Genomic DNA, 17,647 nt, shown 5'->3' with positions numbered 1-17,647 from the left:
GCCTCACATTTTATTATCTTAGCTACTGTACAACGTCTTAATTATATTAGTTTGTGGGGTGGTGTCTGGTAAGTCTATTGCCCATATGAACCACCTGTAATTCGGATTGTTAGAATAAGTTTACAATTTGGTCGACTATTGTACATTGAAGGTTATTGCTTGTTCAAAACCATATAATGTTGGTACTTTATTCTTCAAGTTTCTTGGATCTTACAGTTTAATTCCTAGCTTGATCATAACAGATTTGGTCCAGGATTATAACATTAACATGAAGTTCGAAGACTCTTTGAAGCCTTCAAAGCATATTGTCTGGGTTAACTGTTAAAATCTGGGGTACAATACAATCATCACTCTTTCCCCAACCTGAATATCAGGATTCCAATTCGGTGATTTTTTTTCATTGAAACAGCTACAAAATTACAAAGAAAATTCACTCACAGATTCATCATTCTGACACCACTCTTCAAATAAGTTTAATGTCTGCTATAAACCAAAGTGAGGCACTTACATCAGGGGTAGTGTCTGCTCATATACCATGTACAAATGCATTTCTCCAAGCAAGTTAATTAATTTGCATACAAATAAGATATCTATTCTTGCCTTTTTAAACTAAGAAAATTGATTGTTCACAATTGAAACAACTTCAAGAAAAACATTGTCATTAAATCTTTTACATTGCATTGGACCAGCTTTCATATTAATAACTTAAGTCATTATTATTGGGTAAATCTGACAGCAACTTCGACTACCCACATATGTAGTTAGGTGAGACTGCCCTGCTCTCTTGAGGGCTTTAAATTAGAATTGAGGGAAGGTTGATGTGTGGAGTTGGATTTTGATGGTGATATGTATACTTATAAAGCAAAGAGATATGGGAGCATCTCACAGCAAAGTTTTTGATAATTAGCCACACTGGAACACGAAGGGACAGAAACACAAACAGCAGCAAATATGGTCAAATGTGGGGTGGTGGTGGGATGGGGGTACAGGGAAGGTAAAATTAATATTTCTGGACTTTAATGTACAAAGCTTTTTGAAGCAAGTGAATTAATGGGTACAATCTTATAGCTGTTGTGGAGACACAGCTACAAAGGAGATCAAAGCTCAGAATTAACAGTTCAGGGGTGAAAGACAGCAGATAGACAGGGTAGTGGGGAAGCTTTACTAGTACAAGAGGGAAGAAATGTAATAGCAAGAAATGATTTGGATCAAATGACGTAGAATTACATGAATAAAAAAAAAGGTAAGAAATAAAATAAAAGACACTGATAGGAATAGTCTATAGGTCCCTAAACAGTAGCTTTTCTGCAGGATTGAGAATAAATCAGAAGATAACAAGGGGATAGCACAGGGGCTTTAATCACAGGTGACATTAATCTTCATATTGCTAAATCAAATAGGTAGAGGTAACTATGAGGAAGAGTGCATTTGGGACAGTTCAATAATAATGAGGTATCAGGTTATTTTGGATCTGGTAATGTATACTTTAGGTAGGTTTCATAAATGTTCTCAGAACATGAAAGGTATCCTGGGAAAAGAGACACCTCAACATGGTAGAACTTATCAATTTGAGACTGGGAAATATGGGTCAGAAAAAAACCCAAAATTTAAGTAAGGGCAATTACATAGGGATGAGGGCGGATGAATGGATGGAAGGGGAGTTCAGCAGAAAAATGAGAAACAAAAAAAGGGCCTTAAGAAAATAGCTCATGATTGATAGTAAAGAAATATCTCAGTGAAGAATGAAGATACGAGCATAGTTACAGTTGAGAGAGGAACTTAAGAATTATTGTCATCATTCCCTCTCACGAGTGAGCCTGATTGTCCACCAAGCTCATCCTTAGGTTTCTGAAGATGTTCAGATTGTATGCGATGTTTAGCCTTTGAGAGATAGCTTCCTAGTTAAGGGAAATGTTTCATGTTTTGAAGGATTTCTCCACTAATCTTAAATGCAGGTATTATGGACTAGAGCCTGGGATAGATTTGTAAAGGATCTGAATTGTCTTCAGGTTGAGGCTAAGGCTAAGACTAAGACTAACTACTGCAAAAAGCATTCAGAGGCTTGAAGAATCTCTTCCAAGAGAAGAGAAAGGACTTCCATCCACAAACTGAAGTTTCACAAGCAAAGGTCAGTATAATTTTATTCTTGGTTGAAATTCAAGTTTGGAAACAAACTGGTCATGCAAGACATGAAAAACAGTTTAAAAGAGTGGGTTTAGTATTAAATAAACCTAGCTTTGCCATGCATCCTGTAGACAATTCCCAGACCACTGGCAAATTTGTTCTTGCTAAAATGAAGAACAGTGACGACGATAATGGAGAAAAAGGTGAGAGCAATGACACATCCCTGTTTGAGCTTAAAGCATGTGACCAGACAGCAAAAGGATGTCGATGAATTTCCCTAAACAGCAAACCTTTGACAGTGTCTTCCATAGCATAAGGATAGTTGTTTAAGATTAGATTCCCTACAGCATGGAAACAGGCCCTTCAGCCCAACAAGTTCACACCGCCCCTTGATGCATCCCACCCAGACCCATCCTCCTATAACCTACACACCCCTGAACACTATGAGCAATTTAGCATGGCCAATTATCACAATTTTTTTTCTAATGTGGCAAAAGATTAATGGTAAATGAAGATGGAGAATGACATAAAACCCAAAGAAAATAAGACCAAAACAAAAAAACACAAGGACAAACTAGTAATTATTGTAAAAACAAAAAAAAACATATTTCAAAGGAACAGAATAACAATGAGATAACAAGGTGCAGAGCTGGATGAACACAGTAGGCCAAGCAGCAGAGGAGCAGGACAGCTGACGTTTCTGGCCTCGACTCTTCAGAAGTGGGGGAGGGGGAAGGGGATTCTGAAATAAATGGGGGAGGGGGGAGGCAGATCGAAGATGGACAGAGGAGAAGGTAGGTGGAGGGGTGACAGACCAGTCAAAGAGGTGGGGTAGGAGCCAATAAAAGGTGAGTATAGGTAGGGAGTTGGGGGGGGGGGGGAAGAGAAGAATAGGTCAGCCCAGGGAGAACAGGCAGGTCAAGGGGTGGGGAAATGAGGCTAGTAGGTAGGAGATGAGGGTGGGGCTTGAGGTGGGGCGGGGGAAGATAGATGGGAAGGACAGACAGGTTAGGGAGGCAGGGACAAGCTGGGCTGGTTTTGGGATGCGGTAGGGGAGGGGAGATTTTGAAGCTTGTGAAATCCACATTGATACCATTGGGCTGCAGGGTTCATATTCCGCTTAGGAATTGCTGTTCCTGCAATCTTTGGGTGGCATCGTTGTGGCACTGCAGGAGGGCCAGGATGGCCATGTCCTACTATCCCAGAATAACAATGTGATTATTAGTCTCTTGAATAATATATCTGGGGATATAAACAGGGAACCAGGAAATAGCAAAAAATTGAATAAATACTTTGCATTGGTCACATGGTAGAATACACTGACGGAATTTCCACTATATTGAATATATTCCAATATAATCAAGGGATGAAATTTAGGTCGGTTGGCAGGGGCTAGGTATATAAAAAAAAGAGTAAATAAAACCACTGGAGGGAAAAAAAAGGTACTGGAAGCAATTGATATGGCTAAAAGGCCAGCAAGACCCCTGTTCCTGAAAGTTACATATCAGATTTTAAAGAGGTAACTGAAGAATGATACACTGGCAGTAAGCTAAGAAATTCCAAGATTCTGGAAAAACCCTAGAAGATTGAAAAACTGAGATTGTAATACACTTATACAAAATAGGAGATTAAATAAAACTGAACATTTTGGTGAACATATCTATCTATTTAAATGACTAAAATAGCAGAGCATTTAGAAATAGAAAATACAATCCAGCAGAGTCAGCAGTATCAAAGGGGAAAATCACACCTGACAAATTTGTTACAGCTCTTTGAAAAAGGCTACGTGGTCAGATCAAGGGAAACAAGTACATCAAGTATTTGTATTTCCAAATGTGTGCAATACCTTTACACAAGAAGATTTAACATGCAAGTAGAGTGTGTTTGGGTTGTGGGGAGTAAGGGGTAAATGTGAGTGGAAAGAGAATTAGCTAACTAATAGAAAATGAAATCAGGGTAAGTATTTTCAGGATGGCAATCTGTAACAAGAAGGGCTACAGATTTAAGTGCTGCTGCCATAATTACTTACAGGATTAATGATTTAGAGATGACTCAAACAGATAGGAAAGCAACTGGGAAAGTCCAGAGGGAGACAGACAGTCAGGTTAAATAAGTGGGCAAACAAGTCAGTAGATGGAATATAATGTGGGAAATTATGCACTTTAAAATGAAATAGAAGAGCAGAGGAAATACTGCAGAAAATTACAGCAAAGGATTTTGGGGTCCTCCTTCATGAATCACAAAGGGAAGACAATAAAATGTGATTTATTTCAAAGGCAATGGCATATAAAAATAAAAAAAAAGTCTTGGCAAAACTGTCCAAGCCACTAGTCACATCACAACAGAAGACCGCAAACTGTTCTGGTCCCCTTATTGAAGGGAACTTATACTGGCAGACAGTCCAGAGAAGCTCACAAGGTTGATCAAAGCTATGTAAGAATTTTGAGGAGAGTTTGAGTAGGCTGGATTTTTACTCATTTGAATATACAAGAATGAGGGGAAACCTTACGGAAACGCAAGATTTTTTAGGAGGTTTGACAGGGTGGATGTAGAGAAGTTGTTTCTGTATTGTAAGTGTGTCTAGGATCAGGTTACAAACTCACTAAGGGCTTATGCATTTTCTCTGACTGCTGTTATGTTTGTGTTATTCCTCACCACAAAGTTCTATCAAGGTTAGGTCATTATAAATATTCAAGACTGCCACAGATTTAAAACTGGTAAGTGAATTAAAGGACATGGGTAAAAAGGAGGAAAGTGAAGTTGCGGATTAACAGAGTAGCCATGATCTTACTGAATGGAACAGCAGACTCAACAAGCCAAAATGGCCTACTTCTGCTACTACTCAGTCTTGTTAAGCTTTGCCACACTTGCCTCTTGCTAAGAGACTCTAAAATCCTGTGCATATATGACATCACTACCCATTTAACACTAGAAAACATTGGAAGCTGGTGCTTTACTTACTAACCAACTTGCTGAAAATTTAAACTTTACAAGCCTGAAGTACTAGATCTTCAGAACATGATTGCAGATTTCTTCAATTTTACATTTTGTTTCATTTCTCAAGCTGATCTTATGTTCCATGATTTTGTTGTATGTTGAACATTCTGTTGAGACATGTTCATGCTTGCCCTGATCACACCACATCCCCTGTAAATAAAGCCCCAGTCAACAAGATGCCTGTAAAGTTTGCAAATGTTGTGAATGGCAAATGCAACCTTAACAATCCAAATCATTAAGCTTGATCAAAATACATTTAATGTTTCTGCTATCAAAAATATATTTTTTCCAACTGCATTTTACCTGAATTAACACAGATAATTTTAGATGATATTTACAGAACATACTGCCCACACCGACATGTTACAGTTGGGGTGGTACTGACAGCGACAAGAGGAGTCAAAGTGGTTTTAAACAATAATAATGTCCAGATAGACATTAAAGGAACTAACAGAATTTATAGGCTTAATCAAAAATCCTCAAATTCTTCAGCAATACACAACTGCACACAAATTACAGATGAAGTAACATTAGCTGTTTGATCTAAAAGCAGAAAGCATACATGTTTTTACAGAAAACCATATAAATTTATTTGAAACTCCTCAGACATAATATACACCACAGAATATGTAGGAAATTAAAGAGCTCTCTTTAAAAAAAAAGGAGCTCATACAGAACAAACTAACCACGCCAAATTTCGGTATGGAGTAAGACGCTAGGGAATTGTACAGCAGTTGTTATACACTAATGGAAGGACAAATGCTCAACAGGATTTTATTGTTGCAACCAATATCCCAACCAAAATTCAAAAACGTGGAAAACAGGTGGTCATAGAAGTCTACAAAAATTACTAAAGGATAGGTAAGGAAGTATTCAGTAACATTCCAACCAAAAGCTTTAATTCAACAAATACTAATAACTACCATTACAAACCACCCCCAGTAAAAAATATTCCTCAATGAGGTGATAGTATGTTACTTTGTTGATTAACTCACTTAAAATGTGATCAGCATCTGATAGCTAATGCAATTAAAAATAGCAAGGCTTGCATCAGTAGGGCTACAACTCTTCAGGCTTTTGGGCCCATGGAAGAATCTGAAATAAGACATTAATTAAATATTTGGTTGCTACGTTGGATGTTTTATTCATGATCATAACTGACATCCACTTCAATTCCTTGACAGCTTCACCCAATAGTTATTCAATTTGTGGATTTAGCTGAATCATGAATATTTGCATGGCTTTTCAAAATCCCTAACTTTGAAATTCATTCACCAAAACATGAAACCAAACCACTGACAGACTGAACTCATTCTTCAATGTTACTTAATGGCAATAATTTATCTCCAAGTGTCAACTCTAAGTTCACTTTACTTTATACATTAATGATTTGTATGTAGAGAGAGCAAACAATAACATTTTTCAATCTGGAGTATTCCAAGCTGAACCACTGGTGTCTCAAATGTAAAAAAAAAAGTCCAGTTTGGAAATAGAAACTGGTCCTGCAAGGCATGAAAAACATTTTAAATAGTGGGTTTAGTATTGAACAAACCTAGCTTTTCCATATAAAAATGTTTCAGAGTACCTGTCATTTTGCTTTCTCCACCACTTAAGTGAACCCTGCCCCTGTTGTTTCTGAACATCTGGAAAATATTCTTCACACTTGCTCCCCTTACTAATTGATGATCCCAGACTTACTTTGTTAATATTACAAGGAGAAAATATTAACAACACATTCAAATTTAACAAGCCATTTAAGATTAAGTCATTGGGTCTGTAATTTGTATCATAGTAATACTAATAATCTTCCTGTGTCACAGTTTCCAGTGGCGGTGGTGGTGGGGGGGGGGGGGGGGGGGAGCAGAATTCATGATATCCAGAAATGGCTTATTTTCAGAATCGTGTCCTTAGAAGAAGTATGCTGAAGCTATTTCAGCATTGATATATGGAACCAATATGTTCACTTCCCACATTCAACAAAAAATTTTTTAAAAATCTTATTGCATAGTCTAGCCATCTGTTTTACTGTTTAGGTATATTGCTACAGTACGGAGCATCAAAATACATTACAAGCATCATTGAAACTTGGGGATGTGAAACAATGAGGGGGATAGGAAACATAATAGACCTCTGTTGTAAACAGCAGTCCCAGGAATTTAATTTTCTACACAAAACTACAACATCGTGCAATATGGAATTTAAAGGCCTAATCTATACGTCAGTTATAAAATTTATACTTTTACTACTTCATCCCTCAATGCAAGAGAAGTTAGGTTTATTTCATTCCACTAGGGTGGCCGTGATGCATCTAATTTTCCCATCCATTTCCAAATTTACCTGTTACACTGGTGTAGAATGTTTTTGGGGGAAAGAGAGTTCTCAATTTAAACTGTACAAAGGAATTTGGCAAAATAAAAAAAAGCTTAGCATCTCAATGAAAAGTATTCTTCCTATCAAGTTTGGAAATGTGAAATAGAAGGCTAGCGCTCAACAAGTGCATCCAAATTAATGAATATTCTCGACAAACTACAAAGTCTTTCAAGAATAAACTCATTTTTGATTGTTCCATTAAACTTCAAAAAGGTAGTTGTGTGGTGAGACACCTTTTCTCAGTGTTACAGGTTCTAAGAAAGCCTACATTTTCCAGCCAACAAGTAGTTCTCTTAAAAAGTGCACCAACTACCCACCACCCCCCCCAACATCTAAACATTTGTGTGCAAAGGCGGCTTTGTTCATCATAATACCAAATAGTTGTACAACTGCCATAATTGTTTATTCCTATTCAGCAACACTGTCCCTACTTTCAAACCAGAACAGAGTATGGAAATATAAAATTGAACCCCCATTAAAAGGAAAAAAGAACTTAAGATTGTAAAGGAGTTTGGTATGTACACACACGCACACACACACACACACAAAAATATATTTAAATTACGTCCAATATTGGCCAACATTTTCTTTTGTGAAGTAGGTTATCCAGTTCAAACACATGACCAACATTTGCACATCTTCATAGTTTCTTGTTACCATTATTATACCCCACAATTTATATATTAAAATACAAAGCAGCAGTTGTTCAAAGCAACACTTAAAATTTGTGTACAGCAAGCGTCAGTTAAAAATGCAAACTGTAGTGGAGGATCAGGGTATGGGTGGACTTCATTTGCTGTTTTGTGTGACACTTACAAATCTTTTCAACTTAGTCAAATTTTAAAACCATTATGATATATACATCTGTGCATTGAACCCGCAACAGAATTGACATCATTGTGTACATATGTATATATATTTGATATGAATTTGGATTTATTGAAGTTTGCCACATTTACTCATCTTCAGCTGAGCATTTTCCCGCACTTCATCAAAGGTGTAACTCTTGATAACTTTGCCATTCTTGAAAACTGTATGCAGAAGATCCTGTAAAAAGATGTAAAATTTAAATGCAAATGTAACGGATTTAATGGGAAGAAAATAGTTGCTGTTCTAAATCATGGATTAAAGTTAAGAAAGACAGATACATACGCAAGCAGGTAATATATAACAAAGAATCTTAAATGCCCGAGAAAATTGTAGATCCAAGTCCCATTCCAGAACTTGAGCATAACAAAATGAAGGTTGACAATGCTATACTGACCAAGTTCTGGATGTGAGTTTGCTCGCTGAGCTGGAAGGTTAGTTTTCAGACGTTTCGTCACCATTCTAGGTAACATCAGTGAGCCGACAAAGCGCTGGTGTTATGTTCCGCTTTCTATTTATCTGTTTAGGTTTCCTTGGGTTGGTGATGTCGTTTCTTGTTCTTTTTCTCAGGGGATGGTAGATTGGCTCCAAATCAGTGTGTTTGTTGATGGATTCTGGTTGGAATGCCATGCTTCCAGGAATTCTTGTGCATGTCTCTGTTTGGCTTGTCCTAGGATGGATGTGTTGTCCTTCCTCATCTGTACGTAAGGCTACAAGGGATAGTGGGTCATGTCATTTTGTGACTAGTTGATGTTCGTGTATCCTGGTGGCTAGCTTTCTGCCTGTTTGTCAATTCCTCAGCAACAAACCCAAACAAACAGACAAAACGGGCCCAGACACCATAACCACTCTCCCCTACATCAAAGACATTTCTGAAATGACTGCCAGACTACTCGGACCTCTTGGCATCAGGGTAGCCCACAAACCCACCAACACACTAAAACAGCAGCTAATGAACTTAAAAGACCCTATACAGACAAGCAAAACGAACATCATTTACAAAATACCTTGCAAGAACCGTGACAAACACTACATTGGACAAACAGGCAGAAAGCTAGCCACCAGGATACATGAACATCAACTAGCCACAAAACGACATGACCCACTATCCCTCGTATCCTTACATACAGATGAGGAAGGACACCACTTTGATTGGGACAACACATCCATCCTAGGACAAGCCAAACAGAGACACGCACGAGAATTCCTGGAAGCATGGCATTCCAACCGGAACTCCAACAAACACACTGATTTGGAGCCAATCTACCATCCCCTGAGAAAAAGAACAAGAAATGACATCACCGACCCAAGGAAACCTAAACAGATAAATAAAAAGCGAACATAACACCAGCGCTTTGTCGGCTCACTGATGTTACCTAGAATGGTGACGAAACGTCTGAAAACTAACCTTCCAGCTCAGCGAGCAAACTCACATCCAGAACCTCAACCTGAGCTACAAATCTTCTCAAAACTCGCTATACTGACCGAGTGCTGAGATGATGTCATTTATCAGATGAGACATCAAACTGAGGCCCTACCTGCTTTCTCAGGTGAATGCGAAAGATCTCATGACACCTACAGTATTTCAAAGAGTAGGTAGTTTATGTCCGCAATTCCAGACAATTTTTATCCTCAATTAACATTAGGAAGTTAGTACAATGACTAGATAATCTACAAGATGCACTGTAGAAATTCAAAGGTCCTCAGACAGCATCTTCTAAACCATAATCATTCCATTTAGGAGGACAAGGGCAGCAGATACATGAAACACCAACTACAAAAAGTCCCCTCCAAGCCATTCAACATCTTGACTTCAAAATATATTTCCATTCCTTCACTGTTGCTGGGTAAAAAAAACCTGGAATTCCCTCCCCAAGGGCATTGTGGATTAACCCACAGCAGGTGGACTGCAGCGGTTCAATAAGGCACCTCACGACCTTCTTCACAAGGACAACCAAAGACAGACAATAAATGTGACATCTGCATCCCACAAATGAATTCTTAAAAATTCTGTACGTGGGAACCTCCATTGTGCCTGCTGGCTGCCACATTTCTTACATTGTTACAGTTATTCCACTTTATAGTACTTTACTGTCTGGACATGCTCTGGCATTTCAAATCAGTCTCTTTTCCTTTATTAGAAAATATAATAGCTCAAAACAAAATGTTAGGAATAAGATGGCAAGAGAACAGGAACTAGATTGCATGAAGGGCAATGGACAGCACAATATTGATTTGTTTCTTTAAAAAAGCATCAATATTAAAACAGACTGTCTAGATATACAGCACAACCAGTCAGTCCTACTTTTCACGAAGTGGCTTGACTCAAATTCATACTGCAGGCAGGTTGTATTTTCAACATTTTCTCTGATGTATGTGCGCTCTCAGTTACACAATTACTCAATGTCAGGCTTTCAGTCGTATTCAAAATGATCTTATTTAAATACAGACTATTTCATACTTCAGTTGGACAAAAGCAGAGGCAGAGATAGGGAGAATACAACAGTTAGGGAGATAAAGGAATGGATGATAGTCTGCCAGTGAGAAAGGAAAGCTATTAACTGGACTGCAAGTCAGTTGAGTATACATTTTCATCTAAACCAGCCCAGCCTGCCTCTGCCTCCCTAACCTGTTCTTCCTCTCACCCATCCCTTCCTCCCACCCCAAGCTGCACCTCCATTTCCTACCTACTAACCTCATCCCACCTCCTTGACCTGTCCGTCTTCCCTGGACTGAACTATCCCCTCCATACCTCCCCACCTATACTCTCCTGTCCACCTATCTTCTTTTCTCTCCATCTTCGGTCCGCCTCCCCCTCTCTCCCTATTTATTCCAGAACCCTCACCCCATCTCCCTCTCTGAAGAAGGGTCTCGGCCCGAAACGTCAGCTTTTGTGCTCCTGAGATCTGCTTGGCCTGCTGTGTTCATCCAGCTTCACACTTTATCTTGGATTCTCTAGCATCTGCAGTTCCCGTTATCGCTGACCTTTCTGACATTGCACTGCTCTTGTTCTACATTCTTATTTTACACCTTCCCCATCTTTTCCCAGAAAAATAAAAAAAAAAGAGAGTTTTAACTCAGCAACTTACAAAGCCCCACTTGCTGCTTTTTTTTTGCAGGATACTGTCCAAGAAACAATCTTCCTTTACTATTCTGGAATCAGTTAAATATACACCCTTAGTATCACAATTGCTAGCTAATTCTGTCTATTACCCCCCTCAGTTAATAATGCCACGTGCCAATAACACTCATCATGTGCCTATACTCAAAGAATTTAGCTAAATAACTCAGCCAATGTAAATATCACATGTTCTTTTAAACCTGCTCTTTTCATCACCACCCTCAAACTGTTTTTCTAACCACATTCCCTGCTGCATCACGTCTTGTGTTCATCACAATGCCTACTGCATATTCACACTTGCATGCACTTAACATTACCTTCATGCTCAGTGTTCAAGAGAAATGTTATTTGTATTTATACTGCTATTTTGTTTACATATTCTGCAGAGGAAAGTCAATGTTGTTTGATAGAAAAACTCAGATACAGTTCAAGGTACATATCCTTTAAGACAAGAATTCTGGTGCAGTACTGGACAAGGAAATAGTAAGAACTGCCGATACTGAAGTAAGAGATAACAGTGTGGAGCTGGAGGAACACAGGAGGCCAGGCAGCAGAGGAGCAGGAAAGTTGACTTTTCCTGACCCAAAACATCAACTTTACTGCTCCTCTGATGCTGCCTGGCCTCCTGTGTTCCTCCAACTCCACACTGTTGTACAGTACTAGACTGTTCTTGTTATATATAAAAAAAGCTTTCATTACTACTGAGTAGCATAATACTGGCTTGGAGAAAATAAAATTCCATGAATATTAACACACGTTGTTCTAATTGACTGAATTAACTTTAGGAGTCTGATCATGTTCAACTTTCCACATATTTATGACAAAGACAAATAAAGATCAAGTTTACTTACAGGACCATTTTCTTCCAGTTCTCCTTTACCTTCTTCAAGTGTGACATAAGCCCCTGCAGTAGTACAGTGCAAAGACAGACGTCCTTTCTTAGATCGCTTGTTTGGATCCATGACTGGATCTTTGAAAACATTCACCTGAAAATGAAAAAAAAAGGTCAATTTACAGAATTAGGAGCACAATTTTTAAAATGAATGAGAAAGCAGCTGTTATGAAAACACCCACACAAATACCAAAAAAGATAAATTCATGATGTCAAGGATTAGCAAGATTCCAGATTCATAAATGTCACCCAAACAATCACCATTGAAAGTACATTGAGTGTTGGAAGACTGTTTGATATCTTCTCTCACACTGAAGGAAGGCAATGTACTGATGCCATTTTAATCATAATCTAGCAAGCATCAACTGTGGAACACAGCAGTGAATCCATAAAGAATTAGGTAGTTACTTCTGAGAGGAGTATTAACAAGGATGTGGAAAGTGGGGAGAATTTGGCTTATATTAGGAATCACGTGAGAAAAAAACTGGCATAAATGTGTATTGTTCCACAAGATGTATCAAGTTATACTATTGTTTGTCAACAGAATTATGTAAAGTCTAAAAGCTTCATACTACAGGATTTGAGTACATGATCTGAGCTGAGAACTCAGATTACGTAGCCAGAATGAGCACTAAACATATTAGCCTACAGGTATTTCTGCAATGTGTTTCCTTAATGCAAATTGGCTGTCGCAAGATTGATGAATATTAGATGCTGTTTGGATAACGCAAACTTTGTTGTACAGGTATAGTGATTTTCTATTGCTATTTCCACATGTAATTTTGCATAGTGCGATGTCATGCAACAGCACAGCTATCACATTAAGTTAAGTACAGGTATTCTTCCTACATTCAGGAAATCAGCTCAAACAAGTTTATACATTGATTAACTAAGGGCATGATTCCAATATAGGATATTGAGACATAACATTCAATGTCAAAGTAATTTCTCTACCCAAACCTAGAATTGTTTTTAAGTATGACTCAATATAGAATAACATACCCCAAGTCCATTGGTTACTACATAACTGCATTTGAAGGAACAGTTCAGGAGATCTCTGGTCATTTTCTGCAATAAAGCACCACCAGATCCAAAGGTAATGTTCTCAATGCTCCATTTATGTGCTTTCATTCCTTGTACAATCTGAAAAATAGCATAATACTTTCTGAACTACTCTAAGAAAGGCCTATAAATGTACCTATTGTTATATTCTGCATGTCTTAGTTCATTTAATCATTAACAATCCAGTACTGACTTCATAGATAGATTTAGTTAGGGACTGAGGGGTTGGGTGGGGGGGGGACAAGAGAAAGAGAGAAGAGACAAGTTGTGTGTGCAATGGTAGTGTTCCTACTCTGGGCCAAGACGCCAGATTGAAGTCCCACCTGCTCCATATTTATGTCATAACATATCTGAACAGGTTGATGACAGATATCTGGATGCATCCAGTTTTTTTTTAAAAACATCTATGCTGAAGTCCTTTCCAATTTAATCAAACAATTTCAGATTTAAGACAATCTTCACATTACTTTTAATCATTTGAACCCGTGTCCCAGTGTCTCATTTCCATGGTTTAACTCTGGATTTATTATTTCAATACCATTTGCAATTTATATCTGAAAAAGCCATAATGCCACCACTTTTTTGGTTGTTGTAATGGGTAGACATTACTGGACACAGTATTCAAAGCATATCCAAACCAAAATCACTGCATAGTTGGATCTATGGTTTCTTTTAATTTTAAATCTCTGCTTTAGATATGTAGAACCATTGGCCATTTCAGTTTTATTGTCCAGGAATTCATTCAATTTAAAAATTGTGCATAAAAGTGGACAGAACGTAACGTGTGAAATTAATCAGAAACACTGACAATGGAGCAGCAGTAGGTCATTCAGCCTTTAGAGACTGCTCCACCGTTCAATACGATCCAACTGAGTACCAGGCTCCCACTTTTCTCCCTATTTCTTTTGATCCCTTTACTCCCAACAACTGTACCTAACCCTTTCCTGAAAACATTCAATGCTTTGGGGTCTCAAGTGGTTTCTGTGACAAAATTCCACATTGATAGATTAACATTTTACTGTATTTAGAAGGTGTAAAAATTTCACCAAGTTCTATTCCCACATTATTATTGCCAGCTTATATTGACTCCTAGTCTCAGGTTTTAAAAAAAATTGTGTTTGAAGTTCTTCAATGGTTTTACTCATTATTATAACTACCTGCAGTGACCTGCAACAAGTTCTGTTCTCCTAACTCAGATGCCTTCAACTGACTTCACCTTTGGCAGCCATGCAGTGATTATAGGTCCATGCTCCTAGAATGCTAGACGTAAATTCTCTCCAGTATCAACTTTCTAAGTCCTCCATAAAACCACTCCATATTTTTGGTCATCCCTCCTCTCATCTTCTGTTTCTGTGAAATAGATGGTGCTGCAGTTCACGACCACTAAAAGCTGTCCTTCAATTATGCAAACAGTTCAGGTCAAAAAAGTTAAACAGGTCTTGAGAAAAGAGAAAATCTAGTGCTTGCAATTATTTTGCTAGATTACACTCTTACTTCTTGCAGCGTGTTTATATCCACACCGTCTCCTTGAATAATTCTCAAGAAAGGAGGAAGCACCTTATACCCTTTAGAATTCTCAGTTGGTGGAAATTTCTTTCCCAGGATTTCAAGAACCTGTTAGTCAGAGAACAGATATTTTAATTAGACAACACAAATTCAAAAAGATCAAAAAAAAACTTCATTTCAAGCAAACTAACTCTTTCAGAGCAATGAATCAGTTTTATAGCTAATAGTCTGTAGTCATTTATTACTTCTCCCCAATCCAACTTGAACAATATGGAGTCAGAACAGACAAGTTATTTTTTTTTGAGGGGGAAGAAAGGAAAGAAAGTTGGCACCTGGGAATAGAATCCAAAGAATAACAACACTCAAAAAGCTCTGTTGATATTGCCTGACACACTTCAATCCAGATCAGAGTTGGCAAACTGGCTACACGGAGTGCCAGCACCTGATAGCTTTCATCTCTACTATCAGCACAAAAAGTGACAACACCTGTGATGTCATTGTTCTTAGATCTCCTTTAGAATGCTTATGAAGGAAACACATCCAGTGGCAGAGTTGATTTGGAAAACCACAAAAAAACCAAAATTGTTAGTGCAAAAAGGAGACCATTTGGCTGATCATGTCTATACTGACTCTCCAAATAAGCATGAATTAGAGCTATTCTCTCGCACTTTCCCTGTAAAAGCTGCACAGTACTTCAGTTTATCATTGAAAACCCTCTTGACTCACGTCTAGGCAGTACCTTCTGGACCTGAAACATTTGTTGCGAGAGAAAGTTTCTAACATTGCATTAGTCTATTGCAAATCACTTCTACTTTGTTCCCTCTTGTTCTTGATCCTGATACAAGTGTGAACAGTTTCTCCCCATCTAGTTCTATCATAACCCTAGATGGTTTTGAGCAGGTCAATCATGTGTGCGCGTACGTCTGCGTATATACATACATACACATATCCCGGTTGCTCTGCTCCTGCATCTCTTGTAGGATCCTATCCTTTATGTTGTACTGTCTCTTCACGTTCTGCCTACTGTAAGCATATCACATTACACTTCTCTGCAATTAACTTCCTATTATTTACTTGTCCAGCCTATCAACTTTCCAAGTCCTTTTGACTTCTACTGTCCGTACAAAACTTGGAAACTTTGAAAATTATGTGCAAATTCTGAAACGGTCCCTTGCTCACCAAGATCTGGAGCATTTATTTATATCAGGATGGGGAGGCGATGCCCTAGTAGTATTATCATGAAACAATTAATTCAGAAACTCAGCTAATGTCCTGGCAAATGGTGGAATTTGAATTCAAAAACACATATCTGGAATTAAGTGTGTACTAATGACAATGAAACAAGTTGCTTGTCAGCAAACACAATATGGTTCACTGATGTGTTTCACAGAAGAAAACCTGCCATCCACACCAGGTCCAGCCTACAAGTTACTCCAAACCCACAACAATGTGGCTGACTCCCACCCACCATCTGAAATGGCCCAGCAAGCTACACAATTATATGAATCATTACAAAATCTCAAAGAAACAAAACCAGACAGACCACTGGAACTGACCCTCATCTACCCTGCAAACATTCTTACTAACATCTGAGGGCTAGTGCCAGAAGTGGGAGAGCTGTCTCACAGACTTATCAATCAACAGTCTGACATAGTCGTACTCGTGAAGTCATACCTTACAGACCATGTCCCAGATACACCCTGATCATCTGGAGGACAGACCTAAAGGGGTAGTAGCACAGTGGAATACAGTCAAAAATAAGTTGCCCTGCTAGTTCTCAACATGGGATCTAGATCCCATGAAGTCTCAAGCCAACTGGTGAAACATGGGCAAGAAACCTCTGGTTTTCACTATATCATCCCTCCCTCAGCTGCTGAGTCAGTTCTCCATGTTGAACAAGACTGGAAAAAGCACAGAAGGTGGCGAGGGCACAAATTATACACTGGGGGTGGGGAATTCAATGTCCACCACCAAGACTGACTCAGCAGCACTACCACTAATTGAACTGGGTGGATCCCAAAAGGACATAGCTGCCAGACTAGGTCTTCAGAGGATGGGGGAACAAGAGGGGCAAAATACTTGAATTCATCCTTATCAATCTGCTGGCTGCAGACAGTCCATGGCAGTATTGGTAACAGTGACCACTGCACATAATCTTTTTAAAGACTAAGTCCCACTTTTACATAGAGGATATCCTCTATCATGTTGTGCAGTACTATCACCATGCTAAGTGGGACAAGACTGCAAACAGATCTAGCAACTCAAGACTGGGCATCTATGGGGTGCTGTGGGCCATCAACAGAATGGTACTCCAGCACAACCTGCAACCACACGGCCGGACATATCTCACACAACCATTACCAGCAAGCCTGGGGATCAACCCTAGCTCAACTGCAAGTGTAGGAGGGCATGCCAGGAGCAACACTGCCTAAAAATGACTTGTCAAATCAGTACCAAACAAGACTAATCTAATGGCAAACAACACAGGCAGCAAGTGATAAATGAAGTCAAGCAATCGAATAGGTAACGGATCAGATCTGAGCTTTGCAGTCCTGCCCTATCCCACTGTGAATGGTGGTGGACAAATAACTCACTGGAAGAGGAGGCGACTCCGCAAATATCCCCATCCTCAATGATGCAGCAGCCCAACACATCGGTGCAAAAAAGTTACGGCTGAAGCATTCATGGAAAACAGGTAGTGCTGAGTG

General features: G+C 38.8%; 1 protein-coding gene across 1 annotated transcript in view; it reads right to left on the bottom strand.

Moving 5' to 3' along the window:
• Positions 1-448: 448 nt before the first annotated feature.
• The window catches only part of nampt1 (nicotinamide phosphoribosyltransferase 1), a 38,926-nt gene continuing 21,727 nt past the window's right edge, over positions 449-17,647 (bottom strand). Inside the window, exons 8-11 of the mRNA XM_048549500.2 lie at positions 14,928-15,047; positions 13,374-13,514; positions 12,331-12,465; positions 449-8,538 (exon numbers count right to left, since the gene is read on the bottom strand). Of these exons, the coding sequence (XP_048405457.2) occupies positions 8,428-8,538; positions 12,331-12,465; positions 13,374-13,514; positions 14,928-15,047 (507 nt within the window). The 3' untranslated portion in view covers positions 449-8,427. The remainder of the gene's footprint in view (positions 8,539-12,330; positions 12,466-13,373; positions 13,515-14,927; positions 15,048-17,647) is intronic.

The sequence above is a fragment of the Stegostoma tigrinum genome, chromosome 18 (assembly GCF_030684315.1).
Source record: "Stegostoma tigrinum isolate sSteTig4 chromosome 18, sSteTig4.hap1, whole genome shotgun sequence".
NCBI lineage: Eukaryota > Metazoa > Chordata > Chondrichthyes > Orectolobiformes > Stegostomatidae > Stegostoma > Stegostoma tigrinum.
This window is presented reverse-complemented; position numbering and strand designations above follow the sequence as displayed.